The sequence below is a fragment of the Leguminivora glycinivorella genome, chromosome 6 (genome assembly GCF_023078275.1).
Source record: "Leguminivora glycinivorella isolate SPB_JAAS2020 chromosome 6, LegGlyc_1.1, whole genome shotgun sequence".
In the NCBI taxonomy this organism is placed as follows: Eukaryota; Metazoa; Arthropoda; class Insecta; order Lepidoptera; family Tortricidae; genus Leguminivora; species Leguminivora glycinivorella.
Genome location: NC_062976.1, coordinates 18,798,193 through 18,826,080, shown reverse-complemented (window position 1 = coordinate 18,826,080; position 27,888 = coordinate 18,798,193). Strand labels below are relative to the sequence as shown.

At 36.8% G+C, this 27,888-nt stretch overlaps 1 protein-coding gene across 1 annotated transcript; it reads left to right on the top strand.

Annotated features, from left to right (window-relative positions):
* On the top strand, positions 1 to 27,827 carry LOC125227405 (ras-related and estrogen-regulated growth inhibitor-like protein). The gene is made up of 7 exons (XM_048131719.1): positions 1 to 242; positions 17,180 to 17,271; positions 18,473 to 18,529; positions 18,617 to 18,717; positions 21,949 to 22,143; positions 25,232 to 25,409; positions 25,732 to 27,827. The coding sequence occupies exons 2-7, from the start codon at positions 17,199 to 17,201 to the stop codon at positions 25,833 to 25,835; spliced, it is 708 nt and encodes a 235-aa protein (XP_047987676.1). The 5' UTR covers positions 1 to 242; positions 17,180 to 17,198; the 3' UTR covers positions 25,836 to 27,827.
* Positions 27,828 to 27,888: the final 61 nt, after the last annotated feature.

The following is a 27,888-nucleotide window of genomic DNA, read 5'->3' as shown; positions in this document are numbered from 1 at the left end:
GGCTGCGCGGCGCCCAGTCGCCCGCCGTCGCTCGCCAGCGCCCCGTATCGGAGTTTGCGCTTTGACAGCTTTCTAGCATTTCTATCACACTTTCACAAAATCCTTTAGCAAAGACTGAACATTGTGTAGATCGGGATAAATCGGTGTGTTTAGTGGATCGGTTGAGACTGTTTGCTGTGATTCGCCGGTGGTTAGCCGACCTGTAGCTGCCCAGGCTCGTTTGCCATTGTTCACGCCGCCAGGTAAGCTTTCATTCATAAAGTTATGTTTTTCAGCTAACGTCAAACGTAATTCAGCTGAAAGCCTTCAATAGTATCTACTTTTTCATTTTATTAGTAGTTAGAGGTGATTTCTGTAGTTGTTTTCATATTTGTAATCCGTTTTCTGAAATAACCTCAGAAAATGTAGCTACCGATGGTATCACCGGAAACATAGAAACGTGGTCCTTTTAAGACTGATAAAATGATAAGTAAATCACTGAAACTAATATGGCAACGGCCCTTATTGGTCTCAGACTGTATATTGATAGAATAGGTATCATTCAGTTGGAAATCAAAGGTTGAAATCAATGAATTTCAATAAAATCAATCAATAAAAGGAAACTGACAAATATTTATTGTATGTGTGCTTGTGCAAAATGTCTGTTACCATTTTAGTAAAATTAAAAGGTCGCTGCGATCGACTCATCTCACTCATGGTTTTCCATTGATCTTTTTGATTTCGGCTTTCAGATTTTTTATCTGTGTATGTTTACAGTAATTTTAAATTTGGAATGACATGCCATGAGTTACTAAGCATTCACTAAGCACTGAAGCGCGGCTTATTTAAAGGGACGTATTGGAACACAGAGAATTTTCCTGAAAGGTACCGAATGATTTTTTTCATCGTAGGTAGGTAATATTTGAAAGAGGATGCAATTATGGACAAAGACGACGGATAAAAATAAAAAACGATTGCTCTGTTATATCCAAAATATAATTCATTGATAGACATTTCAGTACAGATGTGATCAGCTTATTACGGCGTGTCTCGTCTCGTCACCGTTTCTCTCTCTTACTCACTTGGCTTTAAGCTGCCATGGAACTGAATCGAATGCCATCAATACAATTGAAGTTATTTTTTAAGATATATTTTGATATCAGTGAGCTCGGTCTAGCTTTAAGCTAGAATAAGGCGCGTGCTCAGATACGATTTTGATAGAATCTCAAGATCGAATTAAGGAAATTCTTAGGAAATTTTCAAAATAGTATATTTCGATACGCGGAAAAAAGTAAGGTGCGAAACGAGTGGCGATAAATTAAAACACAATCGAAGGGAGTGTTTTAAGTCGACACGAGTTACGAAAGCACCATCTGTACTGAAAAAACAATATGTTGCAACATACAAAAAGCCAGGCAAGAATGGCGTGTATAACCATGAGTTAAATCTGTTAAATCATGAAGGTGAAGCAGAACAAAACTGATATACCACTATGATCCTGTATAGAGTATTGCAGCCACCTGTGGGACGGCTCAGCTAAATACCAACTCGCCGCTTTAGACTCAGTGGAGCGCAGAGCCAGGAGGATGATTGGCGACAAGAAGCTAACGGCCAAGCTACAGTCTTTGGCCCATCGGCGGAAAGTCGCCAATCTGTCGGTGTTTTACAGGTTGCACTTTTTTTTATTTTTTTTATCTACTCAAAAAAGGTTACACAGTATTATTCTAATTATAGTACTTCGGGGAGTGTGCTCAAGAGCTACACGAGCTTATTCCACCGTCCTCATTCTACCATCTGACTCTTAGACGCACGGCCGGTTTTCATCCTTACTTGGTAGATATTCCGCGAATTCGCACGAAGCGCTTCGCTTCTTCTTTTCTTATGCGTACTGCCAAGGAGTGGAATTCCTTGCAGCTATATTTCCGAGCTCATATAACCTGGCAACCTTCAAATCAAGAGTGAACAGGCACCTTCTGGGCGAGCTCACTCCATCGTAGGCCACGTCTTTGCCTTTGGCTAGTCTGTGACCAAGAGTAAGCCCATTTATAATTAAAAAAAAAGATATATCAAATTGTCTATACAAATTTTCTATCGAGCAAATCTCATAAAACCATTAGCAATATCACTTCTTAAAATACGATCAATTTATATTGGTGTACTCATAACATAAAGATCGCTTGACAGACGAGCAACTATCGAGAGTGGTATAACTGGTATACTTCATCCAACTGCCAGTAGAAAGTATGGACAATTGTCATAGCCAGAGAATCGTAAATTTGTATACAAACACTTTTTCCTAACCATGCCAGCTAATAGATTCGAACATACATACCTTTAACGCGACAATGCTGCACCAAAATTGTTACTAACTTTTACGATAACTAGTCATTGCATTAATTTTAATTACCCGAGTTGTGCGTAATCACACAAATATTCGAGAAATCTATCATTTGAACAAGACGTAGGAGCAGTGTAGCATTCTCTGGCCGCCGTTAATAGTATGTATCTGTCATGGATCATGCTATTTTCAGATATCCTGTTTAACGCCATTTAGCCATCACAAATGGTTTAAATGGCTACATTAATTTTCTATATTGATTGCCAGATAAATATTATAAATTAAAACAAGAATTCAGTTTATAAACAATCTGAAATACTTACCTACTTTCAAAATTTATAGGCATGTATGTCCAAAAAAGGATGGGACGTACAATCGCTGTTTTAAATTGGTTAGATTGTTATACTGGGCATTTTCCATAAGTCCATTGTGACAAGCACTACTCTAGCCACCACTTGCTCATTAGACAGAAATTATCTTTCTAAATTACAGATCGTTGATCGGAAAAAACAGGTGGGTAAAGTTATAACTGTTGAAAGCCCTAATATTTGCATTTACTTCCGCCCGAACAAGCTAACTATCTCTTCGAGTGTCAGTAAATACCTAACTTCCCTTTGTCTTTTCTATTTCTATTCGCCGAAGTGTCCAACCTATCTTCCTACGATCCTTCTACAAACAATTAACTCTAGTTACCTATCTACACCTCGAAGATGTCAGCGACCTCTATCTACTGAGAGATTAAGTAAAGACCAGAAATTATAGATAAGCTTATTCTTTACGAAAATAAGACAATATTTGCAATACGCCCAAAGGAATCTAATAAGTAATCATATTTTATCGTCGGAAAAATTGTGCCTGAAAAAGTTTGAAACAATTTCCCGCTTAGTAACAGGATAAAAAACTCGTATCCTGTTCTGGTCATGACCGCTTTTACTCATACCTGAACTCCCCACGGCAAACACGGCGACAAATTACAATTATGCGCGGAGCGATGGAGGAACTCGAGAATACATCCATTTTCATTAAGTCCTCGTGGACGCAGGTTTTCCTGGCGGAATTTTTGCACAGACTGGAAATTTTCCGAGCCGTAAAAAGTGTCTGGGGAGCAGAGTTCGACAACGATGTTTGACACATGCGGTAGGTACTAGGTACTTTAGATACCTACCTTTACTAATTTGGCGCTCGGCTTGATTAGAGTGTGAATTAATAGTTTTTGAAAACCAGATGTCGTCTTTAATGTTGATTACCAACTGATTCATTAACGCCGCTAAAGAAAACGAATTATGAAGAATGCAATATATATAGGTAGGTATTAAGAAGTATGATAACATAAGAATTAAGAATACAAAAACGTGCAAATAACACCCCACAGAGCGATTGACAACCTTAAATTTGTTTAGCATTTAGCTTAATAATTAAAGATTAGAGAGAGAGAGAGGGGTATAGAGAGAGAAATGAAAAAAATATATATTCAACACTCAGTCGATAGTCACATGTTACCTAGGAGCGGACTGTCCGCAATCGATCAAGGATAATCATGTAATTAACGATCAGCGGTCAATAGATCGTTACAGAAAAATACCGCACAAACATCCGTTGACGTCTATACAGATGAGAGATTCTAGAAATTCTCAATCACATAGGTCATCCACCAGTTTAAATTATAGATCTAATTAAGAATTTTAGGAAGAAATCTAGAATGGTGAAAGTTACTGCATATTTTAACACGTTATAAAAAATGTTTCTTACGAAAAATCTTTGCCATTGAATAAGAATTGTTTATTGCCAAATTACCTACCAATTAGGAAATAAGTATCTATTATGTAGAATATGTAGATGACGAAATAATTTGGTCCATATTTCCTCCGAACTCATACCATGTATGTAAAAACTACTTGTAATTTAACATACGCATAGGATATCTGCGCATTTACGTTATGATTAATTATAAGTGCGTTTTCACATTATCCGATCCGATATCGGATGTCGGACAGATATCCCATACATTACAGGCGCCATCTTGGATTTTTTCTATGGAAATCCTTCCGACATCCGATATCGGATCGGATAATGTGAAAACGGCGTAATGCCACGTTGCACGTCAATAACAAATTCTAAATTAACCTCGGCTTACGGTACACGTGCCTACACTAATGAACAGGGTAAATACAATATAGGGTAAATTTTCCGCGAAATTGAAAACATTCCGCGATGCTGTTGTACAGTAAATCAATGGGTATTTTTAGTCATCATCCTCCTTGCGTTATCCTGGCGTTCGCCACGGCTCACTGGAGCCTGGGGTCCGCTTTGACAACTAATCCTATTGGCGTAGAGACTAGTTTTACAAAAGCGACTGCCACCTGACTTAAACCCGAATGGTAACTAATCCTTATCCAGCCACCACTACTTACCACCACTGGAAAGCGGCTGACAAATATGAAATGACATTTCGCATATAAATTCCGAAACACTCATTATTTAGTCGGGGTTAGAAACCGCGACCTCCGGATTGAAAGTCGCCCGCTATTACGACTCAGCCACCAGCGCTTCATGAGCATTTTTAGACCAACACGAGAAAAATTAACTGCACCTACAGTTTTATTATATATTGTATAAGTAACTATGGGCAGCTTTTTAGATTAAAAGTCTTAGCCAGCCTGATATTTCGCGATTTCATTATACCTATTACATTACAAATCGCGTTATTTTTCAACCAGTTTACACAAACTTTAACAAATTATACGTATACCTTTCTCAAAAATCACACTATACATAGATGAAATTGTACGAAAATTCGTTTAGTCGTCTGAGTTTACCGGGAACATACAATACATACTGACGGAAGGCTTTGTTTTCTAAGGCGAAGGATAAGATTCAGTGGTTTTCCTGCACGCTAAAAATATTTTGAGAGATTTAATCCCTTGTTGCAATCTGGGTAAAACCCAACACAAGGTACTTACGTTTTCAAGCCGCCCGGCAATATATTATTTCGCGGCTTACAATATTGGCATATGATGTTTGTGATATGAGCCACGAGTGAGCGAATAAATAATGTGTGAATGGTATGAATGTACGATATGGAAAATTTCAGAAGTACTTATTACTTACCTACTATTTATTATACGCTTTAAAACAATCATTTAATCATTTATTTTGCGTTCATGTACAACAAAATGAAAATATGTTAAACATGAACCCCGAGAGGTTGTAACAAATTAGTAATATTTATTTTTATAACATTGTTTAGTATTAGTGCATGCGTACTAATCTATTGTTATTAAAAATTGTAAGGTACAACGGGGCAAATCTCGACTGGGGGGCCATTGTAACTGATCCATTTTTTCCATTATTACACTATGATGTTGAGTTCTACATGTATCCACTGAACACGCTTACCATATATAACCGGTGGACACTCTATTTAATAATGAAAACATTGTAAAACATGGATAAAATGGACCAGTTTCATTTGACCTCCAGTCGAGATTTGACCCGCTGTACCTTATTAACAAAGATATTTGATGAAATTCGTCAGGTGAATAAGTGCATGGCGAAATTATGAATGAATTCATTGATAAATTCGCCATGCACTTTTGCATCTGATAGTACATTGAATCTAGTTTTTAATTTGTACCCTCCCAACGTATTATTTCAAAACAGTGATTGGCTTTAGGATAGGAAAATTGTTGTTGCAATTGCTTCAGTTCTAACAACACACAGTAACAAGGCCAAAACTAATTATTTGGCTGACTGTACTTACACTCGGTGAACTTCATGAGTTTCATGAGTCATCGTGGTTGTGAAATTTTCATAACATTGTTAGTGAACTGGGTCAAGTTTACTAGACATACTGATATTGATGGATGGCTCCGTTGCGTAAGAGTGCCTGTCACTTTTGACACATTCCTTAGAAAATGACCTCATTCATCAACATTTTATTATTTGTCAAAGAAAGAAAAGTTATAATACCTACTTTAAACTCTCGCGCTTTACGGGCGTAGAACGTGGTTAGATTTCACTATTTTATTTTTTACATGAAGATGAATATAAACATACGGTTTTGGGTAATTAGTGTTGTTTACCAAGATATCCTGTGACATAAATGTCTGTTGTCTACTAAGCATATCTACATCTAATTCTAATCTAATACCAATATAGATCTAGGGAACAAACCAAATTATTTTATTGAATATTTTTCGATTCCCGGCTCGGCCAACAGTGGGCCTTGTTGTTTTTTTCTTTCGTGTATGATATCTGTTTCAGTTTATAATCTAATCTTATGTCGGATAAACTGCAAATTAATGGCATTTAATCGCGTTTACAACGAATATGTAATTTTTTTTTACATATTATTATTATTTTACAAATCGATTTGTTATTTAGGTTATATTGATATCTAGGTTAAAATATCTATCAAAATATTCATAATATTAATAAAAGCTCGATAACAAATGTATAACAGGTGTTCACGATAGGTTCAGTCAAGGCCGGACGCATAAGATAAACCAAGGGTTAAGAAATCCAGTTGGCGCGCCATAACAATGGTTTCGCAACCGTTGTGTACCCTACACTTCTTGTAAACTGCTCGAAGATTAATTATTATAACGGGATATTAGGTCAAGAACGAGTCGTTTTGGGAGAGCATTGCAACATACGGCTAGTGCAGAGTACCTGATGAATACTATAGCCACCGGCTTGCACGCGAGTCAATATCAGTTGCTGTATCTGATGTTATGTATGATTATCAGTGCTTTTATGCATGATATTGATTCACAACACCAACGTACTTAAAGCGTAAGTACATTCTTTTAAAATATAGATATTTATGTATGATCATGTAATAATATTGCAAATTAAAAGGAAAATGAAATATAAAATATTGACAACTACAAAAACAAGACGTAGTCTGGAATATTAAATTAACAAGAGTGGCAAATTGCCAATTATAGTTACGATAAAATTTTACAGATTTAATATATTTTAGAGACCAGAATGCAAAATTTGTACAAACACTTTAGGGATCCATTGAGCGATTCAATATCACTTGCTTTATCAGAATCCTTATCAGAGCTTTTAAACACCGAAGTACCTGAAGCGTAATAGATACTTACTCGTAGTTTACATCATCATTGGCCTTAACGTCTGATGCAGACGATTTATGGTGTAATATTCGAGGAGCACCTTTTATGATGACTTATTAGACCGATGCGAGACCGACATAGTCTACCGCAGGACTGACAAGAGAAGTTTGCGGAAATCGGCGATGAAACACCTTGGCGTCTCTTCTGTCTCTTATCAGCGAGTGCAGCAAACCATGACTCATCGCAAATTTTGCGACACTCCACAATGCATTTGCACCACTCCGTTCGTTGTTCTGCAACCTTCTCCCAGAGTCGGTAGTCAATATGAAAGGCAATCATGTAGTTTATAATGTATATAATTATGCGAACTATTTTAAACTCGCTACAATAATTTTCAAATTAAAAACCAGTTGACCGGTGTAAAACCTTTATACGAACACTTTAGGTCTCGATTAGAGACGTCCTGAATGACCGGGTCACGATCCCTTTTTACACAGTTCGCGACTTTAGTATAATACCTTGTTACCTATTACCGATTACGTTAGGAACTTTAGTAGACATGAGGGTTCGAGGGTTACACTACATTATACTCCTTGAGTTATCCCGGTATTTTGTCACGCTCACGCCTCATGGGAGCCGCTCCGCTTGGAAACTAGTCCCAAGAATTGGCGGTAGGCATCGATTTTTAAGAAACCAACCGCCATTTGACCTTCCATCCCGAAGGGTAAACCACTAAACACTACGCCTTTTCGGGATGAATCCGTTTTCTTCACGAAGTTTTCCTATACTGAAAAGCGATTGGTAAGTAAGTGACATTTCGTAAAATTAGTTTAGAAAAACTCATTGCTATACGAGTCAAGTATTATCAGGGGTAGCTCACTCCGCGATTCTATCGCCGTGCTACAAGTACATGCCGGCGGCCGCGAGTCCACGGCCCACAGATGTCATATATACCATAGATCAAGCAAACGTATCTACTTAGCGTGTCAAATGAACTCAGTGAAATCCACTGAGTTGTCCGTCTTTAATCGCAGCTTGCAGCTTTCGGGTGTCAATTTTTGTAAGTTGAAGTCAATCAAAACATAAAAAATGCCTCGTTACGTGATATTCAATTGCAACAACACAAAAATTATGAACAATCAAGAGCCTGAGACATATTTAAAATTACAGGCAAGAAACAACTTCAGTACAAAATTTGACACGCTCGGCCCTTATACAAATAGATGAACTTGTTTCTTCTATCTAAATATAGTTCTGTGCCACGGCCTAATTAGGGGTGCAGGCGCGCGTTCTCACGGAACGCACTTTCGCACTTTCTATTGTTATTTTACGTCGCGAGTTTTTCTTAAGGTTCATATGCGATGTCCACGTGTGGAATGGCTAACAATGCTAAGTTAAATATACATCATGAATAAAATATGTACCATAGGACATTCTTACACAGATCTACTATTGATTAAGTCCCACGGAAAAGTTCAGTTAGGCTTGTGATGTTGGAACTTAAACCAAAATACTGTTTTTCTACTCGTCGACTATAATCTGTCAATTAGGACATCACAGATTAAACTATAAGTGCTAACTTTTCAGTGTTGGATACTCTATGGCAGCTCCAACTCAACTATAATAATCTCATTATAGTTGACTTTTAGTTAACTGAAATAATTTCAAAAATAGAACTTCATACAATTTCTATACTAATTTGCGATACCTGGCAAATTTGTCAGCATCTGAAACACATTTTTTTTATCTGTCGCGTTATCGGCCAATCAGAGACGGTTATTACAAACAATTGGTTGCTAGGTAATTCGATGTTGATACAACGGTGAACGACGCTATTAATATTAATTTTAACTTGCATGAATGATGATATTTCCGTCCATTGATGATGAAGATGATGACTCGTAGAAAAAGTATTGTATAAAATAGTGATATAATTAAGCTTTTCACTCTCGTACCGTACTATTAGGCCACTCAGCAAAGCTTCGTGGCCTAAACATGGTACTCGACTGAAAAGCTTTGTATTATATCACGATTGTATAAAATACTATTATATACGAGTATATACCTAGAAAGTACCCAAGACTTAAATATAATAGTATAAAATTTTATCTGAGTAATTTTTCGTTTTAATCTATAGGCAACCTTATCATCCGACGCTGCGCACGTGCGGCTGGTTTCTTTGTAAAATTTTTGTAGGCATTTGAATAGGCGGCATTTCGTGAACATTAAAGCAGTGGGCCTTCTGTACTTGTACTATTATATATTCTGTGGTATTATACTAGTTTTAGGTGTATACATGTTTGAATAAAATATTATAGTTTGTAATACTTAGGTATCTATTGTCCCTGTTAGATTTAAAAAGTTATCGATTTTATTTTGCCAAGCCAGAGCTTTTCGATAATAATACACCCACTCTTAACAAGCGTGTCGAATATGCATAGATTTCTGACATGTAGATTTAATGGCCGCGTTTAAACATTTTATGAATTATTTTATAGATAGGTCGCATCTGTGGTAAGGTTGACGAAACATAAAGTGAGCTGATCTCTCAAAAAAGTTCAAACATGATCCACTCACTTTATATTTCGTACACAAAACGACATATTTACTTGACACCTCTTCTGAAAATGATTCGACTAAAAATAGCCTAATATTTACATAAAATAATGTCTCACTACTCGTACTTCTATCTCAAATGAAATTATGATGTCACTTTCTTTATATCGCCTCCTCCCGTGCGATATCGTACGCATAGTTTACATGATACGATATTTTTTTCTCGTACTTCGATAATCGTAAGTTCGAGGCGAGAAACTCGTACCATCTAAATGGGCCTTTAGGAAGAATCGGCATGATTTAAGTACGACGTACTAAGTATATATATTAGACTCGAAAGTTTGGCCCATTTTAAGTCGTACTTGACACAATTAAGAACAAACTCTAATTTTAAGTTACATTGTCCTTAAATTACTCGGATTAGTAGGTCACAACTCTTAAACATTGAGCTTCAATTTTGTCACTGAGGGCACTCAAGTACTAACCTAAGTTGTGACAATTCAGAGAATTAGACCTAATAATGAGTTTCAAAGTATAGCACTAATTATGTTTAACAAATAGGTAGTATGAAGCTGATAGGTACCTACATAAAATGTAGTCTCCTCCCCTCTCTCCCTTTATTAAAGCAAAGGAAATTGAACTTTGAGAGACGTAGTTAGAATTAAAGAATATTGTTATTGACGATACAGACTTGTCAAACTTAAACTTTAAAAAGCATGACAATACAATCGAAGGAAGCGTTTTCGTGAGTCAGGTGATCTATACACCTACGTATGAGAATTTCAGCGAGCCGCCATGGCGAACGCTGGAATAACGCAAGGAGAATGATGATGACATTATGACGATGAAATACCAAATCGAATATTGCGTTACTCAACTAATATAACATTTTTATATCCATTGTAAAACGGGTAAAGAGGTAATTTTAAGGAAGCTGTTACTGAAATGCCAAAATATTTTATTTTAAATAAGAGACCGTTACTAGGTATACCGGCTCCTTATAAGTTATCTCCGTGCCGGCTCCTTATAAGTTATGAACGTGTCATATAAAATTAGTGTCTAGGTATAACTCCAGTTTCAGTAACTACAATATCTGCTCACAAAATTAAAAAATAAATTGACAGACAGACGGACAGAGTCGCACCATAAGGGTTCCTTTTGTACCTTTTAGGTACGGAACTCTAATAACACAACTAAACCAGAGACTTTCGCTTACGCCCGGTCGGTAAAAAAAAAACCGCTTGGCACTTGTTTCTTTCAGTAACCATCTGCGTACGAATTTTATAATAAGTACTTTTTTGGCCGTTTTATATTGGGTCATTGTGTCACTTTATCGCTGATGTTAAAACTTTGCAACTTTTAAGTGCTTAAGCCTTGATTTGTGTTTCGACAAAAGTTTAGGCTTTTGGCCCATTAGTAGGAAATATGAGTACTTATACTTTGACGTTTTAGACCATGATACATAATAATAAAAACATAATCACAAAACACAAAACCACGACGTTCCATGGCAAACAATACGGAACTGATTGTGTGGTACCAATACGGAATAGGGATAGAGAGAGATAACTACGATACGAAGCGTCAACGATTGCACTCTTGGCTACAGCCGGCCTAGCTGAAATGACAATCGTTCACGCTAGACGCCGTCCAACACGCAGTCTGGCTCTGTCGCGCCAATACGAAAGAGCAATAGAGATAGTGATATTAGCAACAACAACGACATTATAAATAAATAAATAAATATTGGGGACACCTTACACAGATCAACTTAGTCCCAAACTAAGCAAAGCTTGTACTATGGGTGCTAAGCGACGATATACATACTTAAATAGATAAATACCTACATACTTATATACATAGAAAACATTCATGACTCAGGAACAAATATCTGTGCTCATCACACAAATAAATGCCCTTACCGGGATTCGAACCCAGGACCGCGGCTTAGCAGACAGGGTAACTACCGACTGAGGCAGACCGGTCGTCCTATTATAATAAGCGTTTGTGCATTTGGCTCCGTACCTACACAACCCTAACTGTTTTGTTAATGGAAAAGAGTTGTTTCCTCTTTCATTACGTAAAAGATGTTTCTTTAAACGGCATTAAAAGCTCTTAACAACTTTCGGGGTCTCTCCATTACCATTTATATAACTTTATTACAGTTTAGAGTACAACGACTTCTGGGTTCGCTGGCCTCATTAAGGTTCACAAACAACTTTAGACAAAGCGGAATGCAAAAACTGAACTCTCTTTGCTGGAATAATAAGCTTTTCTTACCTAAAAAACAATGTCGGTACAGGAACTGATTAGATATTAAATCGGTTGGTATCGGATTAGTTGTAGTGATTTATTTTTATCTAATTTCCTATAAATTAAATTTCAGGTAAATGAATCTCCATAAATAGACACACTCAGGTTCCTCAAAGTCTATATCGAGTGTAGTGGAATAAGGAAATTGCTTTGAGCGAGCGCAAACTACTACGAGTAGGCTTGTCTAACGGAAGCTTGGCAATTTGTCTCTGCAATATGGGGCTGGATATTTTATTTTACTATCTTGTTTATTTCACTTAATAAATAAAATATTACGATACAAGTGCGGAAAAGAAGAAATCAAAACGAGTGGCGACAAATTAAATTACAATAAGTATTCGCTCGTGTGACGATTTTAATATATGGTCCTATGAAGTTTCGATATGGGCACATAAAGTATTCACTCATTTGTGCACTAGTGGCAGAAAGTAACATCATAGGTACTGTATTTAAAATACGAGTTATTTTAAATATCAAACTTCTGTGAAACTATAACGTTTACTATCAAAATCGCGGTCAACTTATTAGCTTGGTAGCATATTATCACATTTTTGCTCTGTGGTAAAGTTACATCACACAAGAAACGTAATAATAAAGTGGTTAAATCGCACACCCACTAAGATTATTACAAAGTTTACGAATATTATGATATCAAGAAAGTGGTCGTAAAGCTTCAGCGTGGTAAACGTTACCAGATGTGAAGTAGAACACGCTTCAAGGTTTCACGTATTGTATAAAACGTGCAAGCAAACCTAAATAAATAACTGGAGCCATGGATGTGGTCTTTGAACTCGATTAGTAGGTTTACGATTTGCTTATTTTACAAGTCTGAACCAGGAAACTGGGGTAAAATTGAATACGAGTGGGTAATGTATACAGGTAGTTACTAATGACGTGAAAGCTATGAGCAATTGTTGAATAGGAAATATATGTATAAAGTGAACAGCGCTCCCAAACGGTGACTCACTAAAATAAAAAAATAGATAAGTATCTTAGCGACGAATACATATATTGATAACAATGAATAATACTAATTAGTACCTACTATGGTTTATTTTTCAGCATCAAAGACAACATCTAATAGGACTTTATTTAGTAACTGTCTCTTCTCCAAATTTCCGACCGCCAATCTTCGCGGATAACTGTGATTAATCCGATCATTAGTTATTCTCGCCCCACCAAGGCCGAGGACTCCTTGTCATGCGAATCTTGACCTTCGACGTTGTCGCGTCAGCGTGACGTCCTTGCTTCTAGCCTTCAACCCCTGTGGGAAAATCCTGAAGAGCCTATTTGACCTTTGGGCCGTGGCCTCTAACAAAACGCCTGAGATGAAGGGCGTTATGTAAACACTTTGTAAGTGTTGGGCGTCTTTTTACTATCAATGCTCTTGGGAACACATAATCGCCGTCCACGTGCCGGCTTTGATGTCATAATGGAACATAAAAGATTCGTATAGAAATATATTAAAACAAGGATATATTTTTAAACGAATTCTTCAATATGCCCCAGAAATATCGTTCGTACCTACGCTTTATATGCTTTGGAAAATTTCGTTTAAGGATAAAGAACCTTTCCCAGTGAAAGTTTGATGAATTTTATCTTTTTTATTACTTCTTATTTTGTATGATTATAAATATATATTTCCGTAAGGGTCGAACTTTAAGTGTATGTGAGAAAGTGGGAGGCGTATATAATAATTTAAGTCCATAATCCTGTATCCATTATTCTACGCCAAATCTTGGGATTAGTTGTCAAAGCGGACCCCAGGCTCCCATGAGCCTGATGCTGTATCCGTTATTATCTCTATATTTACACATTTTTATAGTAAACCTTATAGCTAAGTCATTACATTAATTCGATTGCATTTAAATTAGTTTCTCAAAAGTAACCTACTTTGTAAAGCTTCGTAAGTTGATTTAAACAACATAGTACTTTACATGTGATTTTTTTAAGGTGTTTTAAGTACTGCTAATTCACTTATACCTATATATCTAGGTATTATACAGGCCATTATAGTCGATCATGTCAAGAGCAGAGCCTCACGTCACGTGACGCCTTCCCCACGGGCCGTCCTTCTGCTAGCGGCTTAGTAGGTACTACAGTGCCAACTGTATCTTAGTAAACATAGACATCTGCCAATATGTAAATACAACAATTGTGAGCGCACTACGCACTGAGCATTAAAGTAAATAAACACATTTGTTAACGCCATAACAATCGATTTTGCAGCTGATTTAAAGATTAGTTAAATTCCTTTTTTAATGCGGAATAGAGTACAAGGCATAACAAGGCAAACGCTGATAGTTTACGCTCCACGAGCCTCCGCTTGTTATTGCGATGAACTGGAAAGGAAAATGGAAAAAACCTGACGACAAACAAGCTTGTTGCACATCAACAAGAGCAATTTATCAAGCGCAGCATGCAAAAAAAAACCTTAGCGTTTCTCTCACATGCACATCAAGAGTAAAATAAAAAGTGACGACACTATAGTGGGATGACACTAGAATATTTTCACTTTTTAATTTCTACGCTTTTTGCAAGAATGTAGGTACAACAAAGGATGCAGAAGAGGCAAAGTTCGTTACAAACTCATCAAGTAGATAGGTATCTACATCCATATCCTGTTGCATGGTCGTCAATGCTTTCATTTAATTTATTTTGGCTACCTTTTCACTGCGTAGTATGTGATTTTTTGGCAGCTCCTGACCACAGCCGGTTGATAGATTAATTTTATTAATTTTGGCGCCACGCGTAAATAAAAAGTGGTGTCGCCGGCTAGGCGGGTTACAGTCAGTATTCCGGTTTAGAGATATTTCAGTGTACATATATATCTGTCACGTTGGATTTATAAAAATCTGTTTGAACGACAAATTAGCTTTCATAAATTCCATTTGATGGGACTTAGCCTGGGAATAATACCAGTATTCGGTAACATTACAATACAATACAAATACTCTTTATTGCACACCTCAATACAGGAAACAATATATTAGTAAGTATACACAACAACTTAAGAGGTAAAACAAGAGGTGGTCTTATCGCTAAAGAGCGATGTCTTCCAGACAACCTAGATAGTGGAGAATAATAAATAATAATTATATTTGAACATTAAGTGGCACAATATGATTGAAAACTAACCAAGTTCGTATGACCGCATTTAATATAAGGTGTAGCGGGACAATCCCGACTGGGGGGTCAATTGTAAATGATCCTTTTTCTATTATTACACTATCCACCGAACACGCGTGCCATATATAACCAGTGGACACTCTAATTAATAATGCAAACATTGTAAAGCCAGTAAAAAATGGATCAGTTGCATTTGCCCCCCAGTCGAAATAGTCGTTTTTTTGTATAAATACTCTATACCTACACATTTGGCGCCCAATATTATTTATATCCGCCCATTTAATTTAAAATGTAGCTACTTAAACAAAGCTCGTGTTTTTATTATAAGTAGGTAATATTTTTAAGTCAGCGTATGTGATACAAATTATGTCGGGGAAACCAATAATTCTTAAGAAAGTATTTTAAAAATTAAACGGCGGAAGTAGATATTTATGTACCTACATCAACATTGTGTGTTTTATTTCGTGTTCCTGCGTCACGAGGGCGACGTAATGTTGCGTGGATTAAATTGTTTACATATAGGTAATGAGTTATAAATAAGTAGCCAAGATGACAACTTAATGATCTTAGAATAGTTTGAATGTGTCTATTATATACCATCAATATTTTGCTGATAACAGATACATTATACATAGAACGTTACGAATTAACATACAAGTGTGAAAAGTAGGAAATTCGCTACGCGTGGCGGTAAATTAAAACCATGACCAAAGGGAGATTTCTACCGAACATTTCCGGTCTGGCCTAGCGCGTAGTGACCCTGTCTGCTACGCCGCGGTCCCGGGTTCTAATCCCGGTAAGGGCATTTATTTGTGTGATGAGCACAGATATTTGTTCCTGAGTCACGGATGCTTTCTATGTATATAAGTATTTGTAATTGTATATTATATATATCGTTAACTAAGTATCCAAACCACCCTCTTGAGCTTACCGTGGGACTCGGTCAATCTGTGTAAGAATGTCCTATAAAATTTATTTATTTATTATTAGATACACCTGTTTTATGATTAATAGGTCGCTGGGTGGTCAGTGTCAGCATTGTTGTCAAGAAGTCCGCCTCCATGGTGTTATTCATCGTATATTAGGGTTATTCAACTATTTGCGGGCGCGCGGAGCTGCCGGCCTAGTCGAAGTGACAAACCTTTGACGCTACGCGGCGATCGAAACGCAGTCTGGCTCTATCGCACCACTACTATAGTGCGGTAGGGAGATCTAGCTTACAAAGCGTAAGCGATTGTGATGTTGGCTAGATACCCTGTACTGACGCAGGTCGCATCGACATCGTAAATATAGAATACTTGCCGCATGTTTTGTTTTTGCCATCGATTTGCGTAACACTGATTAACAAATATACAACAACCTTGGCAAAACAATTGAAAACCACAAAATATTTCAGACACTAAAACTGTGAAAGTCGTAAAACTACTTCAATAAATTACTTTATACGATCTAGGAAAAACCTTCAAACCTTATATTAGAAAGTCGTTTAACAAAATTAAGATGTTTGTGGCTTTTATGATTCTGACGCTCTTTCACTACGTCTTTAGCTTATGGATGGACGTCATTTGTAGCAATCAAGCCAAATTATTGAAACCCAAAAGTTACAATTACGGCCTCATGTGACGTTACATTACTTTAAATAGGTACTTCTACTTACCACAAGACTGATCAGAAATCTGAGCTAAGTATATAGCGACTTAGCGAGAAATATTTGGATAACAACGAGATTTTAGACTGTGATATAAATAATGTGCTATATGTTGTTTTTTTCTTATTGTTCCAGTTATAAAACAATTCCAAAAATGAAGGACGAACGTGCGAGTCCCCCGCGCGTGCGCGTCGCAGTTCTTGGCAGCTCACGTGTGGGAAAATCAGGTAAATACTAAATTCTCACACAAAAATGTAATTCCAAACATACGATAATCAATACTATCTCAGGTAGACTTATATTGACCGGGATATGGGCGTGATTACCTTTTAGATTTTTATTGAGGTCCCGATATTTCGACGCAGTTTCATGCATCATGATCACGGGAAACTGAAGACAGCGGGTGGACGTCAAAGTTGCGTAGACAGCGCGCGATCTACTCTCGTTCATTCTTATATCCCAATAATAGGTAAATATAAGTCTAATGAAACTAACCGTGAATCATTTAAAACTCTTATTTTCTGAGATATTTATTAAGTACAGTCAACCAATTGAAACCCTAGGCCACTGTAGAACCATGTCATAGTGACGATAATACATCAGATTGTAAGAAATCTCTTACTGATTGTCATTTTGATATGGATGTAGAGTGGCCTAGGGTTCCAATAATTAGTTGACTATACATCAAATAATGCTAACACGTACACGTACTAAATTAATATTCACTAACCGTGTGTTAAAATCATTATCGCTTGAGGTATTTAGAACGCACATACAAAAATGTGTCATGTCAGAAACATTTTAGATCTCATCACTGATTACATCTTGTGACCTAAATACTACTCCCTAGAGCGTGATGTAATGGGTCCTAGTTTAAGTAAGTAAACAAACTATTTGAAATAGTCTTCTAAACTAGCATTAAAGGATTCCCACGTCTCACGAACCGCGTGGGCGCTTGAGCCCTAAGAAAATACATAAAATGCTTTTATGCTCTTATCAAGAACTGAAGTGTTAAATACAGCTGACCCACTCGACATTACATAAACAGCCAGGCATACTCCAGTGACCCGTTCTGATGTAATACTGTTTTCTTTAACAACAACCAATCAATCTCTACTAGTGAATTCGTAGTTCAACCTGCTTAAAGTCGGTCAACAGATGAACCAAATTTAAGATGATTCATAGATTATCAAGATCCGTCAAGACAACTTGTCTATGCTACCTCGTAAATACAGATATAAAAATAAATATTCGTACCGGCATTTGAAATGGACATTCAAAATTTGTAGATCAATTTGGAGCGGTTGTTGACGTTTTTATATTTCGCAATTGAAATATTTAAGACTTTTTAATAGTTATATGAGTCGTTCACCTATCTAAAAATATCGTTATTAACCTATGGTAAATTATACTTTTTTTTTGTTGCAGCTCTTATTGTAAGATACTTAACAAGGCGATACATAGGAGAATATCATTCAAATACAGGTAATAAAACACAACCACATTTTGCAAATAGCTGAGGAGATAACTCAATTGAGTCCAAATTAATAAGAATATCTTTTTTTTTTTCAGATTTATTATACAGACAGACAGTTCAAATAAACAGCAGTCCTGTGGAATTAGAAGTAATAGATGTCTCGGGCTCAAACTCGGACAAATTTCCAGCAGAGCAGGTGAGTGATCAATAAAGTGTTGTAAATAAATAGGTTACATTTCTACTCGACTTCTTTCCACTGTAATTGGAACGAGATATAGGTTAATGCAGTTCTTTACGAGACCTTGCCGACTCCAATAGACTTCACCTTCACGTTAAAAGCTTAATTCAACGGCTGCGAGAAGGTTACAGCTAATTTAACTGGAACTACATCCCAAATAACCAGAAGATTACAGACGGCCTTACAGAACATCTATAATTATCCTTGATCTTGCATTATGGATCGTGTTCTGTTTACGGCGTAATAATGAGCATTCATAATAGGTATAGTCGCTCAGATATGTTGAAGCGGCTACTGTACTCAAAAATATCTGTACACACCTATAATGACTAGGTGTTAGTGCGTTTTCATATTATCCGATCCGATATCGAATGTAGGACCGTTATCCCATACATTTATTTTGATTTTTGCCTTTGAAATCCTTCGGACATCCGATATCGGATCGGATAATGTATAATGTGAAAACGCACAGAGTGCGAGTGCAGACATTTTTGAGCACTTTGGGCGTGCCGATATAGCTGACAGCGACTGTCAAGATTCAAGAACGTCCAAATGTAAAACAAAACGGTTATGATCCAGTATCAGCTGTCTCAATGAACATGCCCGGTTATAATTATTCTCATGAATCATTGGCATTGTACTTTGTTCGATTGATGTTGTTTATGAATAATTTCTTTGATACGGGATTGCACCTGGCTTCTGTCTGCATTGGAAACGATCCCGTCTTCCGCAAACAAAATGGAAGATTAACTGGAGATTAAACTGGCCTTTATGAGTTAGCAACTAGGTTAATCGTCGCTAATATTTCGAGTGGAACGAGTTATGGCTTCTAGTGCTCTAGTGACCAGCTAGACTGCAACATGACTCACAATGTTTACGTTCCAAAACATTATCTACTGAGTTACCTATTCGCAATTCTTCAGGGGAAAGCCCAATTCAAATATATTGTCTTTAAAAATAGTTGTCCATTAAACTGTTAAAGAACAAATTAACCACACGTCACACGTTTTTCCTCCTTGTTGATAAGTACTATTAGAATATCCAAGCATTTTTATAGAATACTTAAAGTGCGAAACTGAACGGACTAATTGAATTTCTGCATAATTTTTTCTTAATTAGGTAAATAGAAATATCGCTTTTTAATTTTCATATCAAAATATTTCAAGGAATAGATGAGAGAGACAATCGAAATACAATACTTTATTACGCGTAATTCTTCTGTTGTAAGCAAATACAGCCCGCATATTACAAGCATTACGAATTCTAAAACATTTAATATTTATTATATTTAAAAGCATCTGAAAAGGAAAGCTGTCATCCCCGGCCAGGAGTGGGCGGGCCGGCTAGACATCTAATCGATGGGAATCAGAAGGATCCATTACAAAGCTTTACTTAATGCTGCCCACGCAGACTTGCATGTATCGAGCTAGCTCGGTGTGGTTTTGCTTTGGGTAAACGATACATACTTACGTAGGAAATTAAGTTCTTGGAAGGAAATAATATCGGGTGGCCGCTAGCTCCATGTTCTCAGACCGGGTTAACGAAAAGTGTGCAGTAGGTTTAGTAAACGTAATATTGAAAAGTCGTAGCGCCTTTTGAATAACAATATGTCTGCTATAAAATTGAATTAGTAAAGAGAGCATCTCGATGGATTTTAAGTCGATAGAAGAAAATGACGAACAGATGCATAAATTTTCTGTGAACATAGGTCTAAAAAAATCTGTACAAAGGCTAAAAGAAGGCATCACACTTACGTGCGGTGAGAGGGAGAAGCATACGTTAGAAAATCAGTATCAAATAATATGTTAAAATGTATGTGTTATCTATATTTTATTCCTACAATATAATATATGTAGGTCACAATGTAATATCGCAGCGCTGTTACTAAGTGCCGTTATCTATAGTCTATTGTTATGTAACTATGTAAATGTAACATTACCTTTCGACGCTCACCCCTTCGAGGATACTTAACGTCGTTACCGTGGCGACATTAGAGCTGACATAACATAATCCACTTAACCCTAAGGAAGTTTCTTGTGCTTGCTCGAGTTATTATTTTATCATAATTAGCCAATAAGGGTGTAATTTGAACTAAATAAACGTAGATTTCAAATAAATCCTGCCATTAACATATGTATGATACTATATTTTTAAACAATTATTTCATTCGGTAACATGTGTTCCTATAGATCATGTCATTCGCGAGGACACGTAGTGTCTTGTTTCGTATATATTTTGTAACAAAATAGTAATAACTAAAACAATGCACTATTTTTAAGACTAGATTTTTAGTTTTGACATTCCCTAGTGAAATAGTGTAAAACAAAATAAATTAGTCATTCCAAAGCTGAATGGGTGTAAGCGTCAACAACACGTCTCATGAATGAGCTGCGAGGTCATTAGCTATTTCCGAAATGTGGGAGTGAGCAATCAGCACTGAAAAGCAATTCGGTTTAATTTGGCCCAACAATGAGCATCGCCAATCACAGTCGTCCGGCGTCGTGAGTCGCGACGGCGCAGGCGCCCGTGAACCGACAATCTAATTTTACCACGGAATGTTGGCTTCCATCCGTAATTAATCATTTATGTCTGAACTCTCAGCTTTTTACGGAGAGCATAGCTCGCCTGCGCTTCTTCAGACTTTAGAAAACAATCAGTCAAAATCTCCCGGACGATTAATAAAGGTCCAGACCGGTTTGCGCAGGTGATTCACGGCTTATTCTTAACGCCCACGTGTTCAAACAAGACAAACAATAATAGAACGCGATTTGACTTTCCTCAATAACAGCTCATGATATGGCGAGCACGTGGCTTTTCTTGTAAAAGGTGAAAAAGCAAATGTTTGCTAATATTCGTATCATTGCCCTAAAAGTTAAGAGTGCTAAATTACTTTCATGGTGTCAAAATATGAACGTGGTGTTTTGACACTTTAAGTGGTTAATATAATGCTGACAGTGATTCATTGGAACAGTTTTCGTACGGCACTATATTAACGAAATACCGGGCAAAAAATAATATTTTGACATTTTTGACTTTTAAATTGCGCTAATGGATCCAGAAAAGTGCTAGGTAATTTTTTTGCGCTACTGAAATTAAGGTTGAAATAACTTTCATTGATGATTGCCAACTTAAATAAAATTCCCATTACTTAATGATTATCAAATTTGATGTTTGGTTTTGTTATTCCAGATCCAATGGGCCGACGCTTGCCTAGTCGTGTACTCAGTGACAGACAGGAGCAGCTTCGAGTACGCCACGGAAGTCCTGAAAGCCCTGAGGAGAGCCCCGGCCACTGCGAGCCCTGCTCACGGCCCCGCCGGTGCTACCACACCCATGCCCTTAGCCCTGCTGGGAAATAAAACGGACTTGGACCATTTGAGACAGGTCAGTAGATACAAAAAATACAATAGAATTCATTCCCCGCTTAGGTAGGTATTGACTTGTGGCAATGACAATGTAGACAAAAATTATGTAGATACAAAGAAAGCTACATAGACTCAACATTATTCTTAATACCTATCTATCAATTCTATTTCGCTAAATAAAGCTTTTCATAAAAGATTACAAACTTCAGTTTCTAAAATCAAAATCCGTAGGAAATGTTAAAATAATTCCGGACAAAAATAAACTTGTGTCATAAAACTTTTTAGCAATAATTGACCTTTAAGAGATAATATTTTCATTCTGACCTATACTAATATTAAGTCAACCTACCAACGCAAATATGGATTAACAATTTGTTGAAATAAATCGTGTTCGCTATGTGGGTGGCAGAGTCAAAGTATTTATTATATTAAAGTGAAGTAACTTTCAAATTTATTGACATTCTGTATTGGCAATTTCTTAGTACAATTTAGTAATTAATTACACATTGACGATGTTAAGACGTTTGACGACCGGTCTGGCGCAGTCGGTAGTGACCCTGCCTGCTACGCCGCGGTCCCGGGTTCTAATCCCGGTAAGGGCATTTATTTGTGTGATGAGCACAGATATTAAATATCTGTGCTCATCACATGAATAAATGCCCTTCAAACATCCATGACTCAGGAACAAATTTTGTTCCTGAGTCATGGATGTTTTCTATGTATATAAGTATATCGTTGTCTGAGTACCCACTACACAAGCCTTCTTGAACTTACCGTGGTCCTCAGTCAATTTGTGTAAGAATGTCCTATAATATTTATTATTTTATTTATTTATTATAAAACAAATACATTGATACATTTCTACGAACAATGAATCAGGCGGTACTTTGCTGAAAACAAAAATATTACGGAAATATCCTGATGAGGGTGCCTCGTAGAGGCGAAACGCGTGTCGAGTTTAGTCCTTTTGGTAATGGTTTGCTACATTTATTTGCGTAGGTATGTATTTATTTTTGGTGGCAGAATGACAACGTTAATTGCATTAATATAACGCAAATATTTAAACATAACGGTTTAGTACTGATGAACTAGTAGGTAGGTATTAGTTTTCGAGAATCAGTGAAAAATATTTATGTTCTGTTTATTTCTACGTCACGCCTACTAAACACAGATGAATATGTGGAAATCTGTGGGCGGTAATCATTCATTCGGAGATCATTGAATCGAACATCAATCATACAATTTTAGTGATAAATGTAATGTACTCGCGATTGTTGCGGATTCATCTGTCATTTCGATAAAAGCATAACTTCCATCCACACTGGAGGCGTATTTAGATCCTAAAAATATCGTTAATGTAAACTGAACTGAGCGTTTTTTTCGCGACAGCAAATTTATGCGAAAGCAAAAGACACAGGCGGCATATCATGTGTGTAGACACAAGCACGCGTACCTAATGGAATACCGTCGGTAATTACGCACGTTTCATATTCATATCCTTACACGTGTAGCCGCGATTCACGTATCATGAATGACATCGCTCCCATCTCCATGATTCCGTGAAACAAGCATTCATTACACGAACATGCCAACAATAGCGGTGCCCTGTTGAAGCCGCCATTCATATGTCAGACTCCTATTCCTATCTGTGAAAGTTCCCTTCGTTTTGTGCACTATAACTTTGATGAGGCATCAAAATGGCTGTTGATAAAAGTGACAGGTTACGCAAACACATTCTTGGAACTTTAGTTATTGAATAGATTACATTCAATTACATTAACATTTTGTATTGACACAAAACTATTAAGCTAATGCTTAGATGTTTGAATGCAGAAACTGCCTGTTCGGCTTGGCATACAAAGACATTGAAATTATTAAGGTAATGCTTAGGTGTCTCAATATAGAAATTGCCTTTGCAGGCAATACAGAAATTGCCACACAGTAACAAAATTATAATTTTAACTCATGGCAGACTTATGATATCTATTGAAAAAAATCTAGTTACATAATTTAATTGGCCTAAAATTCAAACCAGAACCCCGCACATTTATCAAAGAATTCTACAACAAACTCGTAACTAAATGACTTTTCATCCAATTTACGGCCTAACTCGGCCGGCTGAAGTTACGTAACGGGGCCAGCCCGAATGGACGACCGAAATGAACAGAAAAGTTTGCTCCAATTACACAATTAAAGAGGGATAACCACATTCAAATAAGATTTTGGGTTATGTTTTGTTAACTTTTAAATTCAATTGTAATTTTACTGGATACGTACGCGTGTCAACATGTTTTGTTAGTACCTAATGCTACATTGTTTCAATACGTTACGGGTTACGAGTAGGTAGGTTACAATTACATAATATACCTACATATTTAGGTTATCAATTATTTATACGCAATGATTTAGAACGGCCAAAACTGCATCACATTTTTACGACAACCGTTATCCGTTATTACATTCCGCGAACGGTAACACTTTCGTTTCGTCAAAAGCCGCCGAGAAAATTTCATCGTAAATGTCATTCCCAATATATGAAGGCGATTTAAAGCGATTATTACACATCATTATTTTTAAAATCGGGACTTAATCGCGTATAACTACATATTAAACTGACCTCCAAAAGTCTCGGAGAAGACCGACATCAACAGACAAAGTTTTTCGAACTCTTGGTTTTGATTATCAACTTGAACTGTTTGCGCCTAGGGAACTCTGTCGCTGACGATATTTGATTTAACGATCGAAATGTGACAGGATTCCATGTGGATGAGATCCTAAAACCTTCGTCCCGATTGAAATATGTTTTTTGAAGAAATGGCGTTCCGTGGAAAGGACTTTAGGGTCAGATCGATCCAGTGGTTTGGCCCTGACTCTAACAAATTTTTGTTGACGATCACAGCCGCGATGTGCTCCTTTACCCTTGAGGTGTTGAATATGGTCCTTTTTCAGTTTACGCGATTTTCGATTTTAAAAATAATGTAAAATAATTTTTTTGTTATAGCTCTGAATATGGTTTTTCAGTTTCTTGCGTAAAATAATTGGCGCGCATCGTTGCCCGAAAAATGAAAATGAAATTATCTAAAACTTCAATGTTTGTTTTATTACAGGTAACGACCCAAGATGGCCAAAGCATAAGCTCAGCTCACAACGCGTCGTTCAGCGAGGCAAGCGTGGCCGACAACTCGGGCGACCTGTACCGCTGCGTAGACCGCCTGCTGGCTGAAGTGCGCACGCCGCTGCGTACACGCAAGTTCTCCGTTACCAAGATGCTGGGCTCTCTTATAGGTAAAATACTAAGCTTTAGATTAACCTGAAATTTCTGTTTGGAGTTAATTTGTTTAGCTATTAATTACACGTTTTTCCAAAACGTCCTGATTGTCGCGCTGTTCAAAATTCCATAAAAATAAAAGGGGCTCGACGAAACCTTACGTCACATTTTCAAATTAAATTTACTCAAAGCGTTTTCCGTTACCTGCCTATAGATTTTATATTTATTAAGTGCTAAATTACCGATTTTAAATTCGATTTAAATTGTGTCATAAAATGTAGTCATGAAAATGTACTTAGCTATAAAAAGTTCTTCGTTCAACAGAAGTATTTTACGCAGGTGGCGCGACGAACAACAGCCAAGCGAGCCGCAGCGGGTCGATGGTGGCGTGCCCGCGCGTGCCCACGCCGGCGCGGCCGCCGCTGGCCGCCGCGGCGCCCTGACCGGCCGCCGCGCCCGCGCACCGCGCGCGTTGATGCCTCGCCGGCGCGGGCGCCATGTGGCTCGCCTGCCTGCCCGTGCCCACCCGCTTCGCCGCCGCCGCCGCGCCGCTCTCAGCTACCATGTGATTTGCTACTCGTTACCGTACACTCGGCCTAATTCATGTACATTTTAATGAACTGTATATAATCTTCTTGTATAGATCTGATTTTAAAGAAGTGTAAGTTTGTGAGATTATGTGCCGACTGATTAACAACTTGGACCTACTGTTTTAGAATAAAGAGGTGGGCACCTTTTTGCAAACATGGTGCTGATCTCTACCCTGTTGATGAAGCAGATGACAACCAGAAGAAATTTTCATTTTCATTCATTTCATTTCATCTGAGATATTATAATCTCGAATACATGTAGTATCTAATGAAAAGCGTGGATTTTGGTGTTATCCATCTGCGTAGCACTGCTGTAAGAGGTTAGAGCACAAGAAGGTACAGCTATTGTACCTATAAGCTGTCTCACCAAACCAAAGATGGTAATGACTAGTCTTATAAATATGTAAGTTATGAAATTGTAAATAAACTTGTTATAGTTATAGATAAAAGTTTAAGATAACCGACAGTTAGGTAGATAGAGGATATAAGATTTTTTTTTGCAAGAGATGACACCGAGTGCAATCAATAAAGAAGCCAGCATGATTCGTGTATTTGTCGAAAATTGTTGGGTATTTTATTGATGGTGATAAACTGTATCATGGGCCTAATATTGAGTACCTATTTGTAATGTTTACAATTCATATTTGTGCGGGAAACGAAGCGAGTTATGAAATTCGTGATGGATGTTAACTATAGTTGTTACAATTAACGACTTATATTGTTATTTATATTGAAATAAGACAATAACACCCATTCTTACAAGAAAGTTTCAAGAATATATGTTTCTCTTTTAAGCATATAGGTATCCATTTTCATAATATAATAACTTCTTCGTACTTCGTATCCAATATGATCTATTATTACAAATAATGGATTTAAAAGAGTTTATAGTTTATCCGTGTTTACGACGCAACTGTCTAAATGTCTATATTATATCCCAAATAATAAACCAAAGTAGGTACTTACTAGTATTATGTAATGCTCTTAATAGATTTTTCAATACTTTCTGATCTAAACCTAAGCTTACTCCTTGTAAAGCTACTACTTACTAATAGAAACAATGAACCTAGCTTTAACCTGATGATCCAACATGATATTTATTATACTGTTTACAAATAATGATGTATTGACAAATATCTCGTATCTCGATGTCTATACTTGCTATATAAAAAATACAAGGGTACGAAACTGGAATCTAGTGAGAAATTGATTTTGATAGATTAGATAGGGCTAAGATCTGTGCCAAAAATGATAAATTTGGATACCTACTAGGAGAACAAGTGTGATATGTACACTAAGTGCTGTTTAGAAAAGGATGTTATGAATCGTGTGTAGGTAGCCTAAACTACTTATGACTTTATCTAGATGTACTCGAAATAATGGCCTAAATGAATTTTAGTAGGTACTTGTACTCTTTCTTACCAGTTTTCTACTTTTGCACAGTATTATTATGCTATGTAATACGTAAGTCTCAAATTACTTTCTCTGTATAAATAAACTTTAAATGTCAAACTGTCTCTAATAAATACATGCTTAATCTAATCACTACATGTTGATGTTGTTGGTAAACTACAGTGTTAAAAGTAATAGTTCTTGTTAAACCATACAATAGTTTTGCCGAAGGAATAAGAAAGTAAATGCTAATAATGGTTACAAACATGGTTTATCCCTATGGTATATGGGGCATAGAAATTTAGAATTTCAGACAACCCCATATCTGTCCAAAAAATATTCATGAATGAATAAGATTCAAGTTATACTTTTTAAATAATTATATTTCTTAACAAAATACCAAAAACAATGACAACCTTGAGTTTAGTTTGATCTCTTTGATTGTTCCTAAGTTCTGGCCCCGTAGCCGAATGGCATTTCTCCGACGCCAAACGAAAGCGATACGCCGCTGGCT

Excerpts from the sequence above, each read along its gene's own strand:
- LOC125227405 (XM_048131719.1), top strand. The coding sequence starts at position 17,199 with ATGAAGGACGAACGTGCGAGTCCCCCGCGCGTGCGCGTCGCAGTTCTT. Across the intron at positions 17,272-18,472 it reads CTCACGTGTGGGAAAATCAG|CTCTTATTGTAAGATACTTA; the intron begins GTAAATACTAAA and ends TTTTTGTTGCAG. Across the intron at positions 22,144-25,231 it reads ACTTGGACCATTTGAGACAG|GTAACGACCCAAGATGGCCA; the intron begins GTCAGTAGATAC and ends GTTTTATTACAG.